Consider the following 18,268-nt stretch of genomic DNA (forward strand, 5'->3'; position numbering starts at 1 on the left):
TTGGGATTGCTAAACAAGTGATAGACCTGGAGACCCTAGAGATGTTATCAAGCTTTCGCATGACTAAACGCAGGGTTTTCATTTTACTCAATGTTTGAGACTTGATCGGTGATTTTACAAAGGAGCATCAGAATCTAGGGCGCTTGCTCGACCTTCGCAGAATAGGGAAAAGTTCATATTAGCTGACTCGAGCGGTTATCCTTATCAACCAGCCCCACATCAAAGCACAATAGCTCAGGGGTAGAGCGCTGGGCTCATAACCCAGAGGTCCCTGGATCGAAACCAGGTTGTGCTAATTCTTTTGCGATTTTCGATGCTGGGTTTCGATCTCTTATGTATCTAGGAATGATCTCCTGCATTCTCTTTTTCGACCTGGCGATGTGGATGTGCGAGATTAGTCCCTCTTCGTTGTTGGTGGCCCGTTGGAAGCAACATCGTAAATGCTATTCATAGCAACCAGGTTACCTTCAGCAGTCGAGAATGATCACTAAAGAGAATTGCATAGTGAATTTGAAGAAGACAAATTCATCATTAGACTTAGACATCAGGTCTACGGCGTACAATACAGGGCAGACCATCCTTCATCGGCAACGTAAGACTACTCTTGCTGACCCTCGTCGAGTCATCGACTCTCACGCAATCAAACAGACCAGCCACAGTCGCAATCACTTGCACGGCAATGATCTCAGCCATCTTCTTCCCCAAACACATCCTCGGTCCGCCGTTGAAAACCGGAAACTCTGAGGTGCTCTTATTGATGACTTTCCCGTCCACCAGCCATCGCTCCGGCCGGAACTGGTCCACGTCAGGACCCCATGTGCTGCGCGAGCGGTTCATCGCCCAGGTGCACCAGACAATGACGGAGTTCTGGGGCAAAAAGGTGCCGTCCGGTAGCGTCGTCGCCTGAACGGCTTGCTTTATCTCGAACGGGATCGGCGGGAAGATGCGTAGCGCTTCGTAGAAGACGGAGAAGACGTACGGCATCGTATTCGGGTTACCCCGTTCCGCGATGGCCTTCTCCAGGGTGTCCCCGTCTGTGCTATCCTCTCTGATGTGGTTAACTTCCTCGCGAATCTTGGCCACGACCTCGGGATGTTGCATGAGCAGGTAGAATGTCCACGTAAGAGCCTGCGCCGTGGTATCCTTGCCTGCGGAGAGGTAATTCAGCGCGGCATCGGCGACGAGCTGCTCGTCGCCAATGGAGTCGAGCAATGACTGGACCAGACTGCCGGATATGTCGTCCAGCCTGTCGCTTTCCGGGTCTTTTGAAACGTGAGACTCGTGTTTAAGGGACGATCGTCTGTCCCTCACCGCACTGGAGACTATGCTCTGTCCAAAGGACTTGACAACTGAGATGGATTTCCTCAGACGAGTGCCGGTGAAGACTTCTGTGAGCTGCCACAGTGGATTTTGGAACCGTTCGGCAGTTGCGCCAGATGCGTGGTCGAAAGCCAGGCCGAATGTGTCTTCTGCGTGCATTTCCATCTATGCCATGCGTTAAACACCAGAGGAAGATGAAGGTCAGAATTGACCGTAGAAGGATGCCAACGTACGTTGTAAGCCATTTTGCCGATGAGTTGGGTCGTGATCTCGTGAAAGACAGCTTGTAAGTCCACAACGCCATTACCGGACTGGCTCTCCAGGAAAGCAACACCCTGAGATAGATACTGCGGCAGCGCTACGTCTGTCAAAACTCTCAGGTTCGCAGTGTTGAGAAAGTTGAGGCCAGCCCTTCGTTGGACTTTCCACAACTCGCCATCAACGTTGATGATACCGTTCCCTGTGGGTCCGTAAGCTAGGTGACACTTACGGTCAGGATCCGGTCCTGGCACCAACCAAACAAGTCCCTAGATCTCCCTTTGAAGAACTCGCCCTTGGCAAATATGCCCTCGTTCTTGAAGACGTATTCTAGGTTCTTGGGATCGCTGATGATGACCCCTGGAGGCAGACTGGGAACGGATATTTGTAGCGTTTCATAGCCGTAGAGTTGCTCACACTTGGTGAACCATTCGAACAGTTTTTGGCGGTCTCTGAGGAAAATGATGCCATTGCCAGCGAGTGGTAGTGTATTGGGAGGTCGTCTGGGCGAAAAGTCAATATCCAATGAATTGTGGTGTATAATGGCTTCAATAGGCTTGGAAGTCGGTGGACTGACCGTAATGGGACGCCATTCCTCTTCAATTTTGGCTGACCAAAGATGGCGTATAATAGGAAAGAGATGACGGCCACTGCGAGGGCTGTTGGGGTATTGATCAGACCCATCGCGAGGCAGCTTCTTTGATCTTCCACCCTGGGAACGTGGGACGACTTTCACACTACCACATGTGCCAGAGAAACCATCTACACTTTCGAGGTCCAAGTTACCGGAATGGAATACTCAGCCGGAACATTTGACCTTTCGGAACGTGAACCTGAGAATTTTGGTTCCGACTTACTTTCAACCTCAAGAGGGAAGGTGGCGCTGAGGGAAGGCGTTGAGAAGGAACGAGTACGAAAATGGTACCACGAAGTATATGATGACGAAGATGAAAGCCAACACAATTGTCCAATGGCCTCAACGTCTTTAATCGGCGTCGGCCAGTGAGAGGAGAGCAACTGGTAGCTTGCAAGCCCCCGACGGGGGAACTCAGAGTTCCATTGCACCGCTCCCGAGTGAGTCCACATTACACTAAATATCTTACCCCCCCTGTTGAAACTTCAAGCCCTTGGCCCTTGTTGTCTTTTAAGGATAAGGTAGGTAGCTCCCCACCATTATCATGATGTTCCTTCCTCAGACACACTCACCTTACACGCCATGATACAGCGAGAAGGTAGCAAGACCAGCAATATCAACAATGCGTCAATTCGACCTAGCCCGTGGTCATCTCGTCCTTGGGATTATATGACCGGTCCCAGGTCTTCCATCTTGGTGAACTGATGTGAAGGCACGGTCTGGGTACCTACACAGTAGATAGGCGGGCACGTTTCTAGCGGAGCTGGGGGGGTCGGACCCATGCCCGGGCTGGAGCTTTCCCTGTCTCGAGCTCAACACTAGCGAATGCGATAGCTCCCGCACCCGCCACCCCGTGCCGGCTAACGGCAGGGCCACAAGGGGGGCCCCAATTCTGCTCCGAACTTGTTTGTCTCAACAAGAAAAGCACCCCGTGTAATAAAGCCTTCGTGGCCGCCAACTACCTTACTTAACCTCCAGCCGATTGCCAGAGGCTACACATCGGATGCTTCACATGTGATCTTGGCCGCCGAGAATCTTACCGCCAGCAACAATCAACTACATTAACTGCTCAATCGGCCACTGCACAGTACCTGGACACCACAACACCAACAGCTTTCATCTCGACGTCATCACGATGGCGCCCCTCGTACCCCGATTCCACCTCTTCGAAATTGACGACCAGACCTGGTAACATCCCACCTCCCCAAATCCCCCTCCCCTAGACCTCGCTCTTTTGCATCCTCAAAGCTAATACAATCTTCCTTCGCCTAGGTTTCCCTCCTTCCTCCGCGCCTACGTCCAAGAAGGCCTCCACGCAGCCTGGGTCTACCGCGTCCCCCTCCTCCAAACTTCATCCCCCGCCCGCCTCGCCGCCCGCATCCTCCAACAAACCCTCGGCCCCCGCCTCCCCTCCTACACCTTCATCGACTTCTGCGCCGGCTCCGGCGGTCCCACCCCGGCCATAGAACGCTACGTAAACCACCACCTCGCCGGCCAAAAAGAACCCCCCGTCGACTTTGTCCTCACAGACCTGCACCCCAACACCGAGTCCTGGGCGCGCGCCGCCGCGCGCAGCGAGCACATCGGCTACGAACCCAAGAGCGTCGACGCCGCGAACGCGCCGCGCGAGCTGGTGGAGGGGTATACCTCCAAGGGCAAAAAAGTGTTTCGGCTGTTCAACCTGGCCTTTCACCACTTTGACGACCCCCTAGCCAAGGCCATCCTCAAAAACACCCTCGAGACGTCGGATGGCTTTGCAATCATGGAGCTGCAGGGCCGGGATCTCCTGTCCTTCCTGATGCCCGCGATCCTCGGCATCGGGTGCTTCATCTTCGCGCCGCTCTACGCTTGGAGGCTGCGCAGCTTCTCGGTGCTGGTCTTCACTTACCTCATCCCGATCATCCCGTTCGTGTTGGTGTTTGACGGGTACATTTCTGCGCTTAGGACGAGGACGCCGGATGAGGTCGAGGCGCTGATGAAGTCGTGCGGGGGGCAGACCGAGGGGTGGGAGTTTAAGAGTGGGAAGGAGGTGTATATGCCGCCGGTTGGATCTGTGAGATGGATTGTGGCGGAGAAGATTTCTTCTAAAGACTGGTAGAACTCGAGGGGGGAGGGGGGGGGGGGTCACAAGAAAGAGGAGAAGAATCTAGACTGAGAGGAGAGAATAGATAAACCAAGAATAACGAAAATAAGAGCGACTTGCTGTCTAATTTTGATCAGCTGCTACGATTCCATTTACCCGCAAGATACGATTAACTTGACAATGCGCGGACGTTGACCTGAAAGGGGTGTAATTACAACTGAAATCCACGATAGAGGCAACAGGTGGCACACTGCCTTTCTCAGAGAGGCAAACCGAGAATCAGTCGGCAACGGACAGGGGTGGGAAGAGAACAGATACTGCTTGATCGTATGCATTGTAGCCGGTATACCACACATATTAGTAGCAAACATTGATTGACACATTCACACTAAAAGTTTGGAACAGTTGTTGTGCTTCATGTTTATTCTCATTCTCATTCTATGAAATGAAGCCCAGAACAGATATCACTCCTGTTTTGACACCCAAATCCCAATACTTGCCGCGGTTATCCAAATCCACGCGACAATTATGTTCGTGTCGGAACCATGTCGACGACACATCCTGAACAATCCCATAAATATACCGATTAAAGAAAAAAGCCCTTCATAAATCCATAAATATGATCGCTAATCAACTCAGAGCATGCTTGCGCTTTAAACGACGGGGCCGGCCTTGACGACCTCCTCGGTCGCTTCGCTAGCGTACTTCTTGAAGTTCTCGTTGAAGAGGGTACCGAGCTTCTTGACCTCGGTGTTGAAGCTGTCGTTGCCGGCAGTCCAGGCGGCCTTGGGGTTGAGGAGCTCGTCGGGAACGCCAGGGCAGGTCTTGGGGACCTGGAGGTTGAAGACATCGTAGGTCTCGTACTCGACCTTGGCGAGCTCGCCGGAGTGGATGGCGTCGAGGATGGCGCGGGTGTACTTGAGGGGGCAACGCTTGCCTCCCTGGGCGGCACCGGCACCGACCCAACCGGTGTTGAGGAGCCAGGCATTGGCGTTGTGGTGCTCGATCTTGTCGGCAAGCATCTTGGCGTAGCGCATGGGGTGCAGGGCCAGGAAGGGCTGGGCGAAGCAGGAGGAGAAGGTGGCCTGGGGCTCGGTGACACCGTCTTCGGTTCCGGCCATCTTGGAGGTGTAACCAGAGATGAAGTGGAACATGGTCTGGGCGCGGTCGAGCTTGGAGATGGGGGGCAGGACACCGCGGGCATCGCAGGTGAGAAGGATGATGTTGGTGGGGTGAGATTCTGACATGCAGGGAATCTTGGCGTTCTGGATGTACTCGATGGGGTAGGCGCAGCGGGTGTTTTCTGTCAAGGTGCAGTCGTCGTAGTCGACAGCACGGGTCTCGGGGTCGAAGACAACGTTCTCGAGGACGGATCCGAAGCGGATGGCGCCGAAAATATCGGGCTCCTTCTCGGCGGAAAGGCCGATGGTCTTGGCGTAGCAGCCGCCCTCAATGTTAAAGACGCCGCGGTCACTCCAGCAGTGCTCGTCGTCACCGATCAGGGCGCGCTGGGGGTCGGCAGACAGGGTGGTCTTGCCGGTACCTGACAGACCGAAGAAGAGGGTGACATCGCCGTTCTTGCCCTCGTTGGCAGATGAGTGCAGAGTGAGGACGTTGTGCTTGATAGGCATCTCGTAGAAGAGGACAGTGAAAACGCCCTTCTTCATCTCGCCAGCGTACTCGGTACCGAGGATGACCATCTCCTTCTCGGCGAAGTTAATGGCGACTGAAGTGCCGGAGGTCATACCCTCGGTGTATCTGTTGGCGGGGAAAGAGCCGGCATTGTAGATGGTGTAATCGGGGTGGAAGTGCTCCAGCTCCTCGCGAGGAGGGCGGATGAGCATGTTTCTCATGAACAGAGCATGGTAGGCGCGGGCGCAGATGACACGGACGCGAATACGGTACTTCTCATCCCAGCCGGCGTAACCGTCAACAACGTAGATGCGGTTCCTGGTGTTGAGGTAGTCGATAGCACGCTCGCGGTTGATCTTCCAGACCTAGAAATCTCACATGTCAGCGAAATGCTCAAAGAGAGGTTGGCCCGGGCGCTGGTGTGGGTCCAGAACCGGGAAAAGCAGGAACAAGGAAGTCGGTACGCGGGGTGTGGAAGAAGAGGGCGGGTGACAGAAGTGGGTACACGAGCAAAGGTGGTTTAGCGCGGCTTGCATTGGAAGTGCGGGGCCGGCAACTGCCTGCTTTTCTCATGCGCAGTTACCCAAGGGGGAACGAGGAGGGGTTGCAATCTTGATGACGACACTCCCCCAGTCGCAAACTGCTCCGAGGAACCTGGCGGGGAACACCGGGGGAAAAACATTGGATGTAGGACATCTCGATGAGTTCCCTCCGGCATGAACCGATGCGATGCGCGTGCATCAATTCCTCGGGTTTGTGCAGAAAGGACCAGCGTAAGTGGACTTTTGCTGCGCGCAGGTGTACCAGTGCCGAGCTGAAACATGACGCATTCATTGACAGCAAAGAGTCTTCGACGGTGCCTGAGTTCGTTTCGCTACTGACTCAGGATACGACTCTCGAGTCTGCAGCAGAAAAAAGCCCAGACATGTTCTGAAGTGACTTTTTTGCTGTCTCCGAATGATCGCGTGACAGACGGCACTGTTTGGGTACAAGCGCAGTTGCCATGGCTGAATGTGTGTCTTGGGCAAATGCGAATATCCAACCGATGACGAGCCACACAAACAAAGGACCAAAGGGAAGCGTGCCCACAGCACCATGACTCGATCTGGGGTGCGGTTTCTCTTACCTCGGGTGACATAGGCTTGTTAACGGGACCCCACCTGAAGAATATCGTGTTAGCAAATAATTACGCATTCAATGGTCAGCGCCAGCCGTTCTATAGCTGCGCGCATCGACTATTCTGGATTTTGAGGGGGAAAAGAGCTTACCAGATGTCGTTCTTGGAGCTGTCCTCCTCGACAATTCGCTTGTCCAAAGGCGAACGGCCGGTCTTCTTTCCAGAGTAGGCAGTCAGAGCACCACTTGATGTGATGGCGGAACCGGTCTCGTAGACAAGGGCATCTTCGTAGAGGGCGGGGACCGAAGGGTTGGGGATAATCGCGACACGGTCGTAGTCAATGTGTGCGGTCTCGTGGAGCTCCTCCTCAAGCTCAGTGTGCTCCTGATGAGGACTGCAAGTATTGAGTTAGCCAGCTGTTTCTTGCGAACCGCGTCCAGGTACTGGGCTTGTTGGGCCAAGAAACAGCAGTGAACTTACGCGACACCACCAGGGTGGAGAGGAGTCTTGTTAACGTTGCTAGCGATCACTGAGGGCGCCATGTTAGCTACAATTTGTCGATTGGTAGATTTGAATGATAATGTTTTTGGGTGAGGTGACATGTGTTGTTAAGGATGAGATCAAAAACTGAGTTTGTGTTGTTGTGGGAAATCTCGGAGAGAGAATGGGGGTGTATAAGGGGGGAGATGACGATATAACGGAGATAGGTGTAGGTAGTAGTGTGGACGTACTCTTGCGTAAATCTGCCTGGGTTCCTTCTGCGAGAATCTGAGACTTTGGGCCTTTTACTTTGGGATCGGTGTAAGGAGAGGCAGTTCTCTGGACGGGATCCGACATGGTTATAAAGAATTGAGTCCGTTGGACGGGATGGTCTTTGAGATCGGGTGAAGATGGTTTGGGTCAAGGCTTGGGAGGGCGGCTTGTGGTTCTCGTCCGCTTTCAGGGATCGCAAAGGAATCGTATCCACACTTCTGGAATAAATTGCCCGGGGTGGATGGAGTGAAAGATGGATGGTGAATAGGTACAAGCGTAGACAAGGCTGCTTTGAGTGGCTTGGGTCTGAAGCTGGGCCGAGGATAGGAAAAAGGGCCAGAATGGGGTCTTGGACTTATAAGAACGGGCGCGGCGTGTGGAGTCGCGGGGGTGAAGACGCCGATGTAACTGGACGAATTGCCGTTGCTGTGAGCTTCACGATATTATCTCGGGTTCGGCGGAGGGGCGTAGATCCCTGTGCGGGTTCGGGATAGAGGAGGAATAGGGATAGAATCGGGGAGACTTGGGGAAGACTCTCGGGAGAGAGTCTTGTCTCGAGCCTTTGTCACTTTGTATCTTTGCATGGTGCTTCCTAGGTTGGAATAGAGGCGTGTAGTGCAATACACTGGGTACGGGAGAGATGTGTGGAGGAAAGAGGGGAGGGGTGTATGCCCAGGGGATGTGTGGGCGGTGCAAGGAAAAAGACAAAATGAAGAAAAGATACATGCAGCTGCAGCAGCAGCAAGTTGAAGAGTGCGAGGGCATATCGGATTGCCTCATCGTCCCAAGATAACGAGGGCCCGACCTTGTCCGTCGTTTTCCTTCGGGCCATGTTATCGCGGGGCTAGGGGGGAGCCAACGGGAGGATAGGGAAGAAAAGCGCTGCCACGAAAGTGGAAATGGACAGCTGCAAGTGGTTGCGGCAAGGCAAAGTGAAGGAACGTGGGAACGAATTTCACCATGTTCTCTAAGACAGCGTCTATCATGATGCACAATCCTGCAATCCACAAATCCCACCTTGATCTTGGGTTTGAATTTTGGAGCCTTGGAGGTACCTTCTTCTGCACTAACCAAGGTAAAGAATACACCCCTCCAACCTCCCCCCCCTGCTCGCGCATCCCCACAATCTGCGGGCTTCCTCCGTCTGTCTCCGTTGCGTCGGCCTGGTCCTCCCGAATCCTGGCTAACTTACCTCATCTTTGAAGCCGTCCACCTTCCAAGTACGTAAGTTGGGCATGCCAATTCACCATAGAGAGAGAGATTCAAAGGGGTCGTCTCTTGCATTTCTGCCCGTCTTCTGCAGGACTCCATTTACAGTTGACGCTTCGTCATTGGCTGCAGGTCTTCTGTAATGCGGTTTAGCAAAAAAGGTACATGGAGGTACATCTGTCAACAGACGAAAGAGTTCGGGCGGCCTCCGGGACAGATCACGCTTGCCGCTACCTACCTTGCCTCTCAATGTCAACTTCTCAGGAAACGGCAGGCCGAAGAATAACTCCATTGGTGATAGGCTACATCATTAAACAGGAAAATACGATACTCCCCTGATATGATTGGGCGCAAAGCAGATATCAGAACGTGGAGGGGAACCCCGTTACATTTCGGCGCCAAAAGGAAGGCCGGATCATGAAGATCAATTATCCTACCCGCCGCTCACCCGGATAATTATTCAAATCTTTTGCTGGGGGGACATTCGGGGAGCCGCCTCCTTGCCGGCACCTTAGGTCATCAACCCGGACAAAGCCGCGTGCAATGCCGAAATTATGTCTACGAGTTTTGCGCAAGGAAGCCCCAAAACTTCGGCTTTCTGACTCGGCATCGAACTCAGCCTTGGAATGAACGCTCTAACTCGGGTAGAAAGCGACCTCGAATTAATGTGCCAATAGAACACGAAACGGGGTTTCCTGAACCACAGACTCACAGTAGCAAAAATGCATACGAATCAAGTCACCCGTTCCGTGCCGTACCTGGCCCCCCCGTCCGTCCCAAATCGGTACGTATACACCTACCTTCTCTGTTGTCAGAGACCGACCAGTTTTGCACATGCTGGAGCAAGGTATCTATCTCCCTTTCTGTATAGATTCACACCTGCGTTCGATTACCGCGGTGCCTTGCCGCATCTACACACTACTGTTGTAAGGTGTGCAACCCCCGCTCCCCCTCTTCGTACCTATGTACAGTAGGTACCCTCCAGCCTCAGCCCGCCCTTCACCCCGTCTCCCGCTCAGCCCAGCGAGCCCAGCAACAGGGGGGACAAGAAAAGCACACACGCAGCCAAGCCTTCAAGACAGGTCGGTTTAACATGGGATCGGGAACAATTAGACCAGTTTCTCTTCTCTTTTTTTTTTTTTTTTTTTTTTGGTCTGATCTTTTTAAACTGCCACGCTGCCTACTGCGCGGCCCTATCAACATGTTACCCTGCGGGTTGAGGTTTCTGGGAAATCTCAATGGAACTACGCGAGTTGCGGCTCCGAATCTTTCCACAAATCTAAGCAAGAGCTAGGTACACAGAAGAAACCGCTCGCACGGAAAGTCTATACGAAATACATCTTGGTTTCTAACGCTTTCTTCGTCCCTCCTCCCCGTTACATGTTTCGTCCCCACTTTGAGGCAGTCCCGTAGTCTTTGAACCCTCCACGGCACTTCCGTAGTCACTTTTTTCTCTTTCCCGTCGTCTGCCATTTCTGATACTCGCCATCAGTTTTGAATTGCCTTCTGTCAGGTTTCCAGCTGTTGTCTAAATCGGCACGTAGGTGCCGTTCAGCTGTCTCTTCTTTTCCAATGCAAAGAAAGCTGAAACAACGTTCACGATAATAATTAGGAACCCCCAACAACTTTTTTCGAGTTCCGATATCAAGAAGTTGGGACTAATGTGTGCGCGTGCGTGCGCGCGTGTGTCTTGTTAAGCCAGAACCCCGCCAACGCGTCGCGGCAATGCAATGCGAGCAACGGAAACACTTACCGGTAAAGTTGCCTTGGTCTCCATTTTCATAACATGGCCACCCCCCCCTGGTCTTCCGTAGTCTCTCGATCGGGCTTTCACGGGAACGAGTTACGGTATCTGTATATGTGCAAGGGGAAAAAAGCATTAGAAACATGGGCTCTGAATCTGCCATGTGCCTACTCGTATGCACAATTTCAACCCATTAGGTTTTGGAACGGGATGAGCCCCGAAATCTGACCAAAAGATGACGTTCAGGTTTGCTGCTACCTCACATCGAGAGCCGCCTGGGCCCCGCTTCAAAACCTCCCCCCCTCCGGGGCCCTCCCTCTAAATTGCCCCTCCACATAGCCGAGCAAGCTCCACCTTCCATTGTCTATCCGTCCGGCTACAAGGTACCTAGATACCTATGTTAGCGCAGACTACCCCGCGCCCCACGTGCCTTGACCAATGAAAGATACCCTGGAAGCACAAAGGCTGACCTTCACCTTTGCATTCCGACTTCTCCCGACTCTTTGCTTCGGAATTCCCAGCTTTTTCCTCTGTCTTTACCAGGTTTCTTGGTTGTATCATATTGGCCCGAGTTTTCAACTAAACAGAGGCGATAGATTGGGAGAAAAGGACATTACCTAGTGTGCGACTGTCGTCTCGTGTGCAGTTTGTTGCTGTTCCCTCAGGGCTATAACACAACTCAATGCAGGGGGTGCGGTCAAGCAAAAGGACTCCAGGAGCCACTGGGGCTGAATATTGATCCCATGGCCGTTCCGTCATATTTTGTGTAAATTCCTGTGCCTGAGCATGCCTAGTACCTAGGTGACTAACCCAAACCTAGGGAGGGGGGGGGTGTCTTTTACGAGAAATACTCAATACTTTGTTCAACTCGCTTTGACGGGTCGCTACTATTACGTACCTAGCCTCGTTCCCCCAGAGCCATGTGACGGACAGGAAAAGGAGTCACCGACTCACCTTGCCCAGGCCAAGCCTTCCAGCCCGTACAGCGTACATTCCAAGCATGGGGTAAGTGGTCACTCGGAACTTGCACGTTTTCGAAATTCTCTGGGGTAATGAGGAGGAAGGACCAAAAGAGAAGAAATGAGATTGCAGCATCTCCAGACTCCAGACTTGTCTCCGTGGACTGGCCTAGCCACTTCGCGAACTCCCATCTCTCAGGCTCTTCCCACCCAACCCCACGATGTCGTTCCCCGCCAGCCTCCAACGTGACTTGACGGTTCGGAACAAACGCATTACACACCCTGACAGCGCTGCCCATCGCGTCGTCAATAAAGTCAGTCAGTTACAACTGGCACGCCTCCGTTAGGCCGGATCCCCCCCCCCTTCGGCTCCGCTACGTCCCCACAGAAGATTGCCGTGGTCCGTCATATCTCGGCTCCACAACACGCCAACTTGTTCTTTTTTCTGCCCAAATACCCATGTCCTCTAAAGTCGGGGAGGCCTTTGGGGGCTCTGGGCCCAGAGATCCTCCCCCCTCCAAGCACGAGAATAACTCGGAGCTGCCGATACCGCGGGGGCGGGGTGGACCATATCTTATCACTCCTCGACTTTTTGTCCGCTGCCACCCGAGGATTGCCCTTATCATCGGAATCTATCGGAAGTCCAAAGAGTTCCATGCAGTCACCTCGGATTCCGTCAATCCTGATTCACGCAGCGGCACATAGGTAGCCAGTCGCCCCCTCCGTACACATCACATACACAGGGTCAAAACGTGAAGCCATCGTCATGCGCTTGTTTGACAAGGTTTGAGATTGATTTTGAGTTTTAGAACCCTTCTCCCCCCCGTCCCTTACCCTCCCCAATCCTCTTTGTTCCGAAAATGCCACGTACGGGGTCTATCATACCCGAGCCTTTCGCGGCCCGGTTCGTATCAACGGCATTGGCCGCCCCCTTTTTCCCATGACGTCGCGTTATTCTCCTTTTACCACATTTCCGCGCTGCTCTCTATGCATAGTGGTCATGGCCCAGGAACAAGTTCATCATGTTCCTGCGAACGTTCCTTACGCCTGCCATATCCAAGGAAGCGCTCAGCTCCCTTCCTCCGCCTGAAGTCAGCCGTGGGTTTCGTGTCATCTGGTATCAACTTAGGATGTCTCATCCGTAATCAGCTTCGTAATCTTGCCAATAGCAATGGTTTGTCCCTATTCCCCATGTGTTAGTTATCAGGTAAGCCGAAAAAATATTGGAATCGAGGCGCAACGAACCTGGTCTCTGAGGGTGAAGCGACCCATCTGCGGATAGTCCTCGAACTTCTCAATGCACACGGATCCGGCACCGCCAATGACTTGCAGACGAGCGATGATGCTGTCGCCCTTCTTCGCGTGCGAAGGAGGCAGCTTGCTCTTGCGGCCGGTGCCCTTTTGGAGCTTGTGCAGCAGCGCGGCGAAAGTCACCTCTTCAATGGCGGCGTGGACGTGCAGCACACAGTTGAAGCCTGCCGACAAAATGCTCTTGAGCTCCAGAATGCGGATCTGAGCCTCGAAAGTCTGGACGTTGTGCACCAAGCGCTTGGGCGAGCACAGGACGAATCCTGGCATGATGTCTTCTTCCTCAATGCCCCTGAGGCGGATGCGGACCTGGTCACCGCACTGCGCAACCTGCACTTCCTCCTCGGTCTCGCCGTACACAGCAGACACATCGATGTTCTGCTTGTTAGGCATCATGACGAGCGACATGCCCTTCTTGATGACACCAGCCTCGATCTTGCCCTCAATCATGGTTCCAAGATCACGGTACTTGCCGGCAACGGCCATCATGAATGGAGCGTTGACCTTGCGCTCCAGAGCCTTCATGCCGTCGAGGTACTCAAGCAATGAAGGACCGTCGTACCAGTCAGCGATGCCCTTGGCGATTCTCTCCTTGATGTTGATGGATTGCTGGGCGGCGACGGGAATGAAATGGACGTCCGTCTTCAGGTTGTAGCCGGTGCCCTTCAAGAACTGAGACAGCTTGGTCGTGCACTCCTGGTAACGCTCGTGGGACCACTCAACGGTGGCGTCGTCCATCTTGTTGATAGCAACAATCAGCTTGTTGACGCCCTGGGTCTTGGCAAGCATAGCGTGCTCACGGGTCTGGCCGCCACGCTCGAAACCGGTCTCGTACTCTCCTCTACGGGCTGAGATGACCAGAATACCGACATCCGCCTGCGAGGCACCACCAATCATGTTGGGGACGTACGTCTTGTGACCGGGGGCGTCGAGGATGCTGTATCGTCGTACGTCCGTCTCGAAGTAACCTCTTCCGACCTCAATGGTCTTGCCCTGTGATCGCTCCTCCTTGTTCAGATCCATGACCCATGAAAGGTACCAAGATGGGTTGCCGATATCCCTGGCCTCCTTCTTGTACTTCTCCATTGTCCGCTCATCGACCATGCCAGTGTTGTAGAGGATAGAGCCACCCAAGGTAGACTTTCCAGCATCGACGTGACCGATGAAGATGATGTTGACGTGCTCCTTTCCGTAAATCTCCTTCAGAGTCGCCTCGTCGACATCGGCCGTCTGTTCCTTCTGGACGGCGTCAACATCTCTCACGACCTTCTTCTCCGGTCCAGAGGGGCTGGAACGGCCTGAGGAAGGAGCAGGAGAGGTCTTGCCAGACTTAGTGGTGGAAGCACCCGTCTTCTCGATCGCCTTGGAAGCGGTTGCCTTGGCCCCGGCCTCGACTGCGGCCGCAGATGAGGCCTCCTTGGGAGCCTCCTCCTTCTTCTTCTCCTCCTTGGGGGGGACAGTGCCGCCGATGGAGAGGACCTTGGCCTTGGGCTTGGGTGCGTCACCGCCGATGCTCAAGACCTTGGCACCTCCTTCACTCTTCACTTCGGGCTGGGGCGCGGCTGCGGGAGCAGGCGCGTTGGAGCCAGAGGCCGGGGCGTCAGTCGGACGCTTAGCGATGGTAGGTGCCGCAGCCTGGGGCTGCTGTTGCTGTTGCTGGCCATATTGGGGGTAGCCTTGACCTGGAAGTTTTTGTGTTAGGGAACTGTCATGGGAGACAAGATGACTTGTCGATGTCTCAAACATACCGTAGGCTTGCTGCTGCTGCTGCTGGTAGCCCTGCTGGGGGTAACCGCCGCCATAGTTACCCTGGCCATATTGGTTGTATCCTTGCTGGCCGCCATACTGGGGGAAGCCACCTGCACCACCAGCAGCGCCGGGACCACCGTAGCCTTGGCCATAGTATTGCTGGTACTGCTGAGCGTAGCCGCCGTATTGTTGGTTAGGCTGGAAAGCCTGGGCTCCGGGGGTGAAAGAGGAGGCTCCAGGGGTGAAGGAAGAGCCGCCTGGACGGAAGGCGCCGGCTTGAGGGTTCTGCTGGTTGAGGTTGAGCTGCTGCTGGGCCTGGCGCGACAAGTTGTCGTCCTGGGCGGATGGGTCGTCTTCCCACGAGTTGAGGTTCGACATTGTGATGGACTGCAGCGGGGCGGCAGATGGATGGATTGTCGAGAAGGTGAGGTGTCGTGTCGTTTGCACGATCGGGAAGCGGAATCGGGGGGAGGGGGGAAGAATGCGGTCAGAGGTGAGCTAGAAGTGGGATGGGTCGTTAACGAGATGCGCTCCGAGAAAGATTTAAAGAGGGGCTGGAGGGTTTATTTTTCCTGCACCTCAGACGTGAACGGCAACCTCTGTGGCGCCAGCAGGCCAGTAACAGGAGTGACACAAGGAGGGAGGCGAAAGATGAGTAACAATGTAATCTATGGGCAGAAAATGTGACTTGGAGTTGGGCTGGAATGACTCACTTTGTAGGTTGATGACTGCCGCCTGACTGACTTGAAGAAATTCCAAGGAAATATTGCTGTTCTGCCTCTGGTAGAATTCAGGTCAGATTTCTAGAAGCTTTTCCCGGCCCTCTCAATTTTTTCAATGATATAACGCAGCGGCTCTGTGTCTGCTAGCGTAGAGACCTGACGAACGTTTTGAAGTGCTGGCCCCACCACTTGGCGGGGTTCCTGCCTCGACTTTGGCTCAACACCGCACTGTCCTCATACGGCAGCTGCTCAAAGGTACGTAGCCAATGAGGGGTAATTTGCGCTGCTAAAATCTGTTCTGCCCCTCGCCTGGGCACGTGAGATGCGCGGGGCTGGTGATGAATTTCGCACTGTGTTACGGATCCCTTCTACCCAATGCAGCCCAGGCGGGCAAGGTACAGCGGTCAGTGGGTGTAGCTACCTTACCGTCCTTGCAGGCCCTCCATGGACTGCTCAGGCTTTGAGATGCGATTCCTTTACTTTTGAGATTCACCTATGGCAACCTGCCTCAGGTATCCCGGTCGATTCATTCATCACCACCTGCAGGGATTATTTTCTTTGTTCTCACCTTCGTATTGCAGTCTACAAACCAACTCATCTTGCTGGCTGGAGACCCAACTCAAGATCTGTCCTTCTCCATACCAGCATGGGACCTGAACAATCATGGACGCCTTACTTGCGAAGCTGGGAGCCCAGGCAATGAACATGGCCATCAGGTCAGGCATTGCCTTGACCTCAACCTATGCCTTCTCCCAGTGTTCTCGCCTCATGAAGACTGTTGACGATCGAAATGTTCGCTCAGATATCAAGAAGCTCCAGAAGAGACTGGATAGCAAAATCAAGGTAAGAACAACCTTCTCAGTAACATATTCATACATGCTGACCCGGCTGACAGATCGTCTCTCCTGCAATCGATCTCATTGAGTTCAAGTACGTGACCATTGATATCTCAACGAGAAGTAATCCTTATTTGCTGACAACCTCTCAGATCAGGCAGAGGCAACGCCTTCTTGGAATCAGCCCTTCCCCTGGCTAAGAGTCTTCGTCGAGACATAGTGGCCCTAGGTCGTCGGGTAGAACAAGCAGCTCAAGCTGGAGAAGCATCACGGGGGTCTTCACGACAAAGTGTCGACTCTGAGAGGCAATTCGAAGAACTGAAAGCAATCATCAAGGACATGAAAGATCTTTTGGCCCAACTGGATAATGATATCCCCCTCTTGCATATGGCCATATCAGCATCAGGAGAGAGTCTCAATTCTGCCATGTCCCCTCATATATCGCCTTCGAGGTTCTCGCAAGCAGGAACCTTCCTCACCTATGGCGATAGTCAATTCGCCGTCGATCCTACTCGCCCGGTGCAAATCGGACCCATCTTCACACTGTCAATTTATATGCTGTTCCTTGGTCACTCCTCAAAGGCTTCCGAGGGAAGCAAGCATGCTGGAAACCCGCAAACACCTCGTAAAGGCTCTGTCAGCGAAAACGCGCAACCTTACGGTATTGGGGAGGAAGACCGCAAACCGTTGTGGCAAGAGGTTATGCACAAAGCCAGGGTACGACTATGTCGGACACCTATGGATCATGTTTTCGACTCTGAAGAAGGCTTTCGCCCGAAAACGCCCAATGATCCAAACTTTGACGAATCAAGATTCTATGGTTCAAGTCCTTTCGGCATCGGCCAGTGCAACGAGTATGCCTACCACTTGGAAGTCATTGAGGACCTAGATGATGGGCGAGCTCATGACGACCTGGACACAGACTCTGCTCCATATGACGACATCTTGCAGGCTGGAATTCGCGAGTCTATCCCGATTTATCAGATATCCAGGATTTTCTACGCCGATACTGGCCGAATTCTCAACATTGGCAGTGACGACGGCGACAATAATCCTGTCTTGCTGCTGAAGCGGGACGTTCTCGCCAAGCCACCTCTGAAGACTCAGGAGGAAATGATGTCTTTCCAGGATGAGCCAGACTCACCGACAGCCTTTAAGGCTGGTAGCGAATCAGAAGACGTGGATGAGCAGGATGATATCGATAGACAGCTTCGAGAAGAGAGTGCAGCACTGGATACGCCTCAAGAACAGCCTGAGCCTCACGTTCCCCACCCTCGCAGAAGCTTTCCGAGCCACTTGGATCCAGAATGGATGGCCCTGGAGGTTTTCGAAGACGACGAATCGGATAGCAGCGATACCGAGGACGAAGATGTTGTTGAGGAGCTACCTAGCTTACCGAGGTTGGCAACGCCTACTTCGGCAAGAGGGTCTCCAAGACCAGCCCTACGAAATCGCACTTCGCTGGACTCGAGACTCATGGCACAGATACAGAATCTATCTGTGCAGTCATCCCCATTCAACAGAAGCGTGGGATCACCTGCGCCGACACAGCCCTTCTCACAACAGTTGGCAAAGCATTCGCTGGGCAATTCGGATTCCTTTGCGGCGAGGTCTCCATTTTATGCTGTCGTCACTTCTCTGTCTCTCATGGAGATGCTGATTCGACTGACGAGTTTGCAAGAATTCCAGCAGGCGCCGCATCTTACGATGCACGACCATATTCTGAACTTCTTCTTGGAGGAATCATCGACGACAGGACTCACCGGAGAAGAGCGTTTGAGGGCTCGAACGGAGACGAAAAAGCGTGTTGGCTTTGACCCATACACTGATACCCCATCTAGACATTAGAAATGCTTCGAAATTAGAAGAAGAAACACAATTGTTTGTTGGCCTTCTAAGGTATACCTTAGCTTATAACAACACACTGTGGTGACTTCTCGCCTC

The 18,268-nt window shown here is 53.4% G+C and overlaps 5 protein-coding genes and 1 non-coding gene across 6 annotated transcripts; 3 read left to right on the forward strand and 3 right to left on the reverse strand.

Annotated features, from left to right (window-relative positions):
* Nucleotides 1-223: 223 nt before the first annotated feature.
* Nucleotides 224-295, forward strand: BDP55DRAFT_t166. Its single transcript has one exon. It is a non-coding gene; the product is annotated as a tRNA-Met (tRNA).
* A 138-nt stretch (nt 296-433) lies between these two features.
* BDP55DRAFT_663528 (cytochrome P450) lies at nt 434-2,696 on the reverse strand. The gene is made up of 4 exons (XM_060574896.1): nt 2,156-2,696; nt 1,837-2,081; nt 1,554-1,780; nt 434-1,485 (listed from the first exon to the last, which is right to left on the reverse strand). The coding sequence occupies exons 1-4, from the start codon at nt 2,260-2,262 to the stop codon at nt 538-540; spliced, it is 1,527 nt and encodes a 508-aa protein (XP_060429719.1). The 5' UTR covers nt 2,263-2,696; the 3' UTR covers nt 434-537.
* Nucleotides 2,697-3,347: 651 nt separating this feature from the next.
* Nucleotides 3,348-4,310, forward strand: BDP55DRAFT_631907 (uncharacterized protein; the record flags this gene model as incomplete). Its single annotated transcript, XM_060572343.1, has 2 exons — nt 3,348-3,400; nt 3,485-4,310. 2 exons carry the CDS (start codon nt 3,348-3,350, stop codon nt 4,308-4,310), a joined length of 879 nt encoding a protein of 292 aa, XP_060429720.1.
* A 594-nt stretch (nt 4,311-4,904) lies between these two features.
* BDP55DRAFT_148140 (phosphoenolpyruvate carboxykinase) lies at nt 4,905-8,056 on the reverse strand. The gene is made up of 5 exons (XM_060565595.1): nt 7,776-8,056; nt 7,525-7,573; nt 7,196-7,438; nt 7,054-7,087; nt 4,905-6,292 (listed from the first exon to the last, which is right to left on the reverse strand). The coding sequence occupies exons 1-5, from the start codon at nt 7,879-7,881 to the stop codon at nt 4,949-4,951; spliced, it is 1,776 nt and encodes a 591-aa protein (XP_060429721.1). The 5' UTR covers nt 7,882-8,056; the 3' UTR covers nt 4,905-4,948.
* Nucleotides 8,057-12,834: 4,778 nt separating this feature from the next.
* Nucleotides 12,835-15,144, reverse strand: BDP55DRAFT_631909 (P-loop containing nucleoside triphosphate hydrolase protein; the record flags this gene model as incomplete). Its single annotated transcript, XM_060572344.1, has 3 exons — nt 12,835-12,891; nt 12,955-14,699; nt 14,766-15,144. 3 exons carry the CDS (start codon nt 15,142-15,144, stop codon nt 12,835-12,837), a joined length of 2,181 nt encoding a protein of 726 aa, XP_060429722.1.
* A 507-nt stretch (nt 15,145-15,651) lies between these two features.
* On the forward strand, nt 15,652-18,217 carry BDP55DRAFT_582258 (RanGTP-binding protein). Its single transcript, XM_060570834.1, has 3 exons — nt 15,652-16,331; nt 16,384-16,418; nt 16,477-18,217. Exons 1-3 carry the CDS (start codon nt 16,152-16,154, stop codon nt 18,170-18,172), a joined length of 1,911 nt encoding a protein of 636 aa, XP_060429723.1. The 5' UTR covers nt 15,652-16,151; the 3' UTR covers nt 18,173-18,217.
* Nucleotides 18,218-18,268: the final 51 nt, after the last annotated feature.

Source organism: Colletotrichum godetiae, assembly GCF_030913485.1.
Source record: "Colletotrichum godetiae strain CBS 193.32 chromosome Unknown BDP55scaffold_20, whole genome shotgun sequence".
Classification (NCBI taxonomy): domain Eukaryota; kingdom Fungi; phylum Ascomycota; class Sordariomycetes; order Glomerellales; family Glomerellaceae; genus Colletotrichum; species Colletotrichum godetiae.

Excerpts from the sequence above, each read along its gene's own strand:
- BDP55DRAFT_663528 (XM_060574896.1), bottom strand. The coding sequence starts at position 2,262 with ATGGGTCTGATCAATACCCCAACAGCCCTCGCAGTGGCCGTCATCTCT. Across the intron at positions 1,781-1,836 it reads GAGATCTAGGGACTTGTTTG|GGAACGGTATCATCAACGTT; the intron begins GTTGGTGCCAGG and ends ACGGACCCACAG. Across the intron at positions 1,486-1,553 it reads TCGGCAAAATGGCTTACAAC|ATGGAAATGCACGCAGAAGA; the intron begins GTACGTTGGCAT and ends CGCATGGCATAG.
- BDP55DRAFT_148140 (XM_060565595.1), bottom strand. The coding sequence starts at position 7,881 with ATGTCGGATCCCGTCCAGAGAACTGCCTCTCCTTACACCGATCCCAAA. Across the intron at positions 7,439-7,524 it reads CTCCACCCTGGTGGTGTCGC|TCCTCATCAGGAGCACACTG; the intron begins GTAAGTTCACTG and ends CAATACTTGCAG. Across the intron at positions 6,293-7,053 it reads ACAAGCCTATGTCACCCGAG|GTCTGGAAGATCAACCGCGA; the intron begins GTAAGAGAAACC and ends TGAGATTTCTAG.
- BDP55DRAFT_582258 (XM_060570834.1), top strand. The coding sequence starts at position 16,152 with ATGGACGCCTTACTTGCGAAGCTGGGAGCCCAGGCAATGAACATGGCC. Across the intron at positions 16,332-16,383 it reads GACTGGATAGCAAAATCAAG|ATCGTCTCTCCTGCAATCGA; the intron begins GTAAGAACAACC and ends CCCGGCTGACAG. Across the intron at positions 16,419-16,476 it reads ATCGATCTCATTGAGTTCAA|ATCAGGCAGAGGCAACGCCT; the intron begins GTACGTGACCAT and ends ACAACCTCTCAG.